Source organism: Loxodonta africana, chromosome 2, assembly GCF_030014295.1.
Source record: "Loxodonta africana isolate mLoxAfr1 chromosome 2, mLoxAfr1.hap2, whole genome shotgun sequence".
NCBI lineage: Eukaryota > Metazoa > Chordata > Mammalia > Proboscidea > Elephantidae > Loxodonta > Loxodonta africana.
In genome coordinates this window covers 205,630,193-205,635,537 of record NC_087343.1, presented here as the reverse complement: position 1 = coordinate 205,635,537, position 5,345 = coordinate 205,630,193, and the positions used below count along the sequence as shown (strand labels likewise).

At 38.2% G+C, this 5,345-nt stretch overlaps 1 protein-coding gene across 1 annotated transcript; it reads right to left on the bottom strand.

The window, feature by feature from the left end:
- Positions 1 to 2,021: 2,021 nt before the first annotated feature.
- LOC100658539 (olfactory receptor 2L3-like) lies at positions 2,022 to 3,433 on the bottom strand. The gene has a single exon (XM_003404717.3). The coding sequence runs from the start codon at positions 3,096 to 3,098 to the stop codon at positions 2,160 to 2,162; it is 939 nt and encodes a 312-aa protein (XP_003404765.2). The 5' UTR covers positions 3,099 to 3,433; the 3' UTR covers positions 2,022 to 2,159.
- Between the last annotated feature and the right edge of the window lie 1,912 nt (positions 3,434 to 5,345).

Below are 5,345 nucleotides of genomic sequence, written 5' to 3'. Positions count from 1 at the left end.
CACAATTGTGGAGAGTTTGGGCTCTTAAGAACCAGCTTTAGTAGTCTTGTTTCACTTGGGTCCACCAAAAGCTTACTCCAGTATGAATTAGTACTCTCATTCCCAGTGACTCTCATTTCTTATCTAATACAGATAACGTGTTTACAAATAAGATACAAAACAATTTTTGTTGTCTGTATTTCATGTTGTAGGATTTTTGGTGAATAGTGATATAAAAAATGTAGAGACTACCCTACCTCCAACTCTACTTTGAATTGTCTAATTCTGAACTTGGCCAGCTCTTACATAAATTATGTCACTCAATTCCTAAACCTGTCACTGTAAATCCAGAATGATTTTAGTTTAGACATTAATCCATACTGCAAAATAATACTATGGAATCAACACCTATGTGATCTCATCACTTACTTGCATGAAAATACTTCTACTTATAGAAAATATAATTCATGTTACGAGCTCCATATTAAAGAATTCTAAACTTGGTTGCACTCTTTACCCATATCCAAAAGATTCCGTCACAGGCAGTAAACACGATGCATCCTCCACCATTAATAAATTCAATTTCTCCTTCAAGCCACTCCTTAATTTGTTTTATAAATTTATTTGAACAGTTATGGACAAATATTCTTACATTTGTGGTTCCATTTTAGGTGATGTGAACATTTGTTATCTATTTTGTCACACAGAAACATAATTCTTTTGGAAGTGACCATATTTTCATAAATAGATTTTTGAGAGCATTTATGAGTTTATTCATCATAAATTAAGGAACAAGTCTCACAGATAACACTAACCATTTAGTTTATATTCTATTTCACTATGTTTTACCTTCAATTCACATTGCTGTTTTTGTTGTGATGTGCTGCTGAGTTGATTGCCTCTCATACCAACCCTGTAGGACAGAGTAGAACTGTGCTATACGGTTTCCAAGGCTGTAATCTTTACAGAGGCAGATTGCCATGATGCTTCCCATTGCCACATTTTGGTAATCAATGTCATAAAACAATATGTACACTAATTGTTTAATGAGAAGCTAGTTTGTTCTGTAAACCTTCACCTAAATTACAATTAAAAAGAAAAAAAAGGGGGACAGATTTCAGTATTAGCAGTATTCTCTCCTGGACTGCAATACCTCTTCACCTAGAATATACACCTAAGCTAATACATTTTTGTTTTCCTGGAAATAATGGTGGGACCCATTTAGGCACAGACTGAGCTGGTATAGACTGAGCTGGTATAAACTGAGCTGGTATATCAACTTAAAATACTGGTGGAGAGAAGTTGACTCCCCACTCCTACCCCCAAAAAGCATATCAATAGAATTATGAGTCTATTGACTGAAGAATATGTATAACCTAAATTGCCTTATATAAGGGTACCAGTGACTACTTGGAGTGCAAAATTTGAGTCTGTGCTGGGGACTCATTTGGGAATGGCTGAGATAGTATAACCTGTACTTATTAGACTGTAGCTTCCATTAATCCTCTTATAAAGTATTCTCTCCTTCTATAGCTCAGTTAGCATCTCTCCAGCCCTAATTACTGATTTTACTAATAAATCACTTCCCTAGAATTCATCCAGATAAATTCAGGGCCCCCCTTCTGGAAAACATAAACGTCATATTTGAGGAAATATGACAAGTTATATCATTGTGTAAGACTTTCTAAACCCTCTATCTGTCATTTCCATTGAATTTGGGGAAAAATTAGAATAGTACACACCTATTAAGAGTGAATTAATGAAAAAAATATTATTTTGATTAGATTCAGTCACAATAAATCATTTGATCTGTTGTCATATTGAGAGATAGATTAAATATAGTAGAACTGTTACGATGAATGATATTTTCATTTTAGATAGTTTTCATTTTCTTTTCTACATATTAATAAAAGCTTCTTATTTCTGAAATTGAGTTGACTATATATGCCTTTTATATTAATGGAAAAAAAAACACCTCAGGAAAAACAAACATTATGCCTTAAAAAAAAAAAAAAAAAGCCTTAGTAACGTAAAATTATTTTGTCAAACTTCTAATTTTTAAAATCTTCTAATATAACCTTAGACCTTGTCCTCATGCTTTGAATAATGTTTTTCTTCATGGCAATTCACTGCAGAATAGGCAGACACTTGCAGCTTGAAGATTGATGCAGAAACCTTGTCTACATTTTCACAGAGAATATTCTCTGAGTAACTTTTCTCAGGGCCCTCATTACCTCCTTGTTCCTCAGGCTGTAGATGACAGGGTTGAACATGGGGGTGAGGACAGTGTAGAAAACAGCCAGAACCTTGTCTACTGTTGGAGATTGGAAGGATCTGGGGTGTAGATAATTGTAAACAAAGGGTGCATAGTACAAAGTCACCACAGTGAGGTGGGTACTGCAGGTTGAATAGGCCTTCTTCCTCCCTTCTGATGAGGGCATGCAGTAGATGGCAAGGAGAACCCGGCCATAAGAATAGGTAATGCCAATGAAAGGAAACACAAGGAATAAGGTACTGCACACAAACACTATGTAATCATAGACCCAGGCATCCGTGCATGCCAGAGCCAATATGGCTGTGACATCACAGAAGAAATGATCGATGGTCCTGGACTGGCAATAGGGCATATGGAGTGCATATGCAGTGTGGGCACATGCATTGATAGAGCTCATTATCCAAGATCCTGTAGTCATTAACACACACACACTTTTGGTCATACGAACGGGATAGTGAAGAGGAAAGCAAATGGCCACATAACGGTCATAAGCCATAGATGCCAAGAGAAGTGCCTCTGCACCTGCCAAAGTCAAAAAGAAGAAACTCTGAACTCCACATCCAATGAAGGAGATTGACTTGTTTCCAAACAGGAAATTGTAAGCCATCTTGGGGACAATAGTGGACATGTAATTCAGGTCCATGAGAGAGAGCTGACTAAGCAGGAAATACATGGGTGTGTGGAGATGGGTGTCCAGTAGGATGAGGATAATCATGGATATGTTACCAATTAAAGCCATTAAGAAAATGAGAATGATGAGAATGAGGAGGAAAAGGCCAATTCTTGATGGTGGGAACACTCCTAATAAAATGAAATCAGTTGATGTTTCACTACAATTCCCCATTGAATATTCATTGGTTTCCCCTAAAGTAAGAGACAAGAGTGTGGAAGGTAAATAAAGAACAGTGAACTGCTTATTTATTTTTTCATAATATCTGTGATTGATCTAACAATGAATTTTCCAGGAAATTATACAGTTGCTTAAATGAATAGCCAAGTTTTTCTTTTAAAAAACAAGAAACACCATTCCATTACACAAAGATAAAATGTAAGACATCATGCATTTACATCCAAAATCTGTTGTGGAAGATCCATGAAAAAATAAATAAAAATATGCTATACCTATTTTAATGGGATAAGAATGATTAAGAAAAAAACAAAGAAAAAACCAAACCTGTTGCCAGTGAGCTGATTCTGACTTATAGCGACACCGTAGGGCACAGTAGAACTGCCCCATGGGGTCTCCGAGGAGTGCCTGGTGGATTCGAATTGGCAACTTTTTGGTTAGCAGCCAAACTCTTAACCACTACTCCACCAGGATTTCTATAATGATAATAGTTCTTAGTAGATGCACTTATAAGAAAATACATTATACTTAAATATAAGCAGGGTGTTAAAAAATTGAAAATATGTTGAAATGAATAAGTGATTGAATTGCTATATGGATGAATTTAATGACATAAAGATAATTTTTCATTTTGAGGTTTATAATCTTTGCTTATCTCCTAAGACATACATCAGTAACTGCAACTATTTATTTTCTTTGAGAAGCTGGATTTACTGCTTTAAGTCACTATGCCCAACATGACTGTCTAAATGTTACTTATCAGTATTTGGCTTTGGCTAAGAAATACAGAAGTGGTTATTTTCTAATATTATCAAGTACATAGTTATAATCTTGATTTTTAAATTCCTCTAATAATCATTCTTTTCAATCCCTTAACTCAACAGCTAAGTCGTCAGTACAGAACATATTCTTACTGGACTTTCTATTATCTACGACTCTGTTAAAAAAAAACAAAAACCTGTTGCCATTGAGTCAATTCTGACTGATAGCAACCCTATGGGACACAGTAGAACTGCCCCATAGGGTTTCCAAGGAATGGCTGGTGGATTCAAATTGCTGACAAATCTTTTGGTTAGCAGCCACAGCACTTAACCACTGTGCCAGTAGGGCTCCGTTACTCCATTTCCAAAAACCAAACCCACTGCTGTCAAGTTGATTCCAACTCATAGCGACGCTACAGGACAGAGTAGAACTGCCTGACAGAGTTTCCAAGGAGCACCTGGTGGATTTGAACTGCTGACGTCTTGGTTAGCAGCTGCAGCACTTAACCACTACGCCACCAGGGATTCCATTACTCTGTTTAGACATCCCCAAATATGCAAGTAAAATATTTAAATGTCATAAGGCTCTTTTCCTGCTTCTCCTTCTCTCTCTTTTTGATTTTGTTAAAAAATATCTTACATTTAGAGAGGTGGGGCCAAGATGGCAGAGCAGTCAGAAGATTACGGTGGTCCCTCTTACAAGAAAGACCCCAAAAAACAAGTGAATCCACTATATATAAGACAAGCTAGGAGCCTTGAACATCAAAGGCAAAGTTAAGATATCAGACTGAGAGCAGGGGGAGGGAGAGGCAGTTCATAAGCAGCAAGGAGTTGCCAGAACTGACTTAGCAGGAATTGGTGTCTGTCAGGCACGGGCCTCCGGTGCAACTGCAGCAGGACTGGCAGTAGCATACAGGACATGGTTACCTCAGTGAAAGAGAGCAAGCAAGCGGCACAGGCCTGATCCCCTGGTGCAACCACGACAGGGCTGGCAGTAGCATTTGGGACCTTGTTTATTTAGCCACAGAGAGCCAGCAGCGCAGAGTCTACTTATGCCTCCAGAATCAGCAAAGCACTGTGCTCTTGGCGAAAGATAAGTGCTTGCATCTAATTTACCACACAGATCAAATAGCTTCCATTTTGAAAGAACTCTCTCCTATTTATCTGATCCCTCCTCTCTCTGCCCCAGGCCCCAAGCCAGCTTCAGTGACAGTCGATTTCCCTGGGTCTGAGATAGGCTCTGCTGCGTATGCTGAGCCATTCTCCCAGACTTGGAGAAGGAACAAAATAACAAACAGGAAAAAATAATCTGCTGGCCCCCTTAAGCTGGGAACTCAGAGCAGAAGTGGCTCCTGTTCAGGCACAATCAGTCCCTGGACTTTGAATGCCTTTACCACTGCATGGAACCATGTGGTCCCATTTCAGCAGCTAGGCACTTGTTGTCACAGTGCATGGGTGTATGTGCCTTAGGTCTGACTTTAAC

What these genes read in the sequence shown, in the direction of transcription:
- LOC100658539 (XM_003404717.3), bottom strand. Translation starts at nt 3,098, where the DNA reads ATGGGGAATTGTAGTGAAACATCAACTGATTTCATTTTATTAGGAGTG.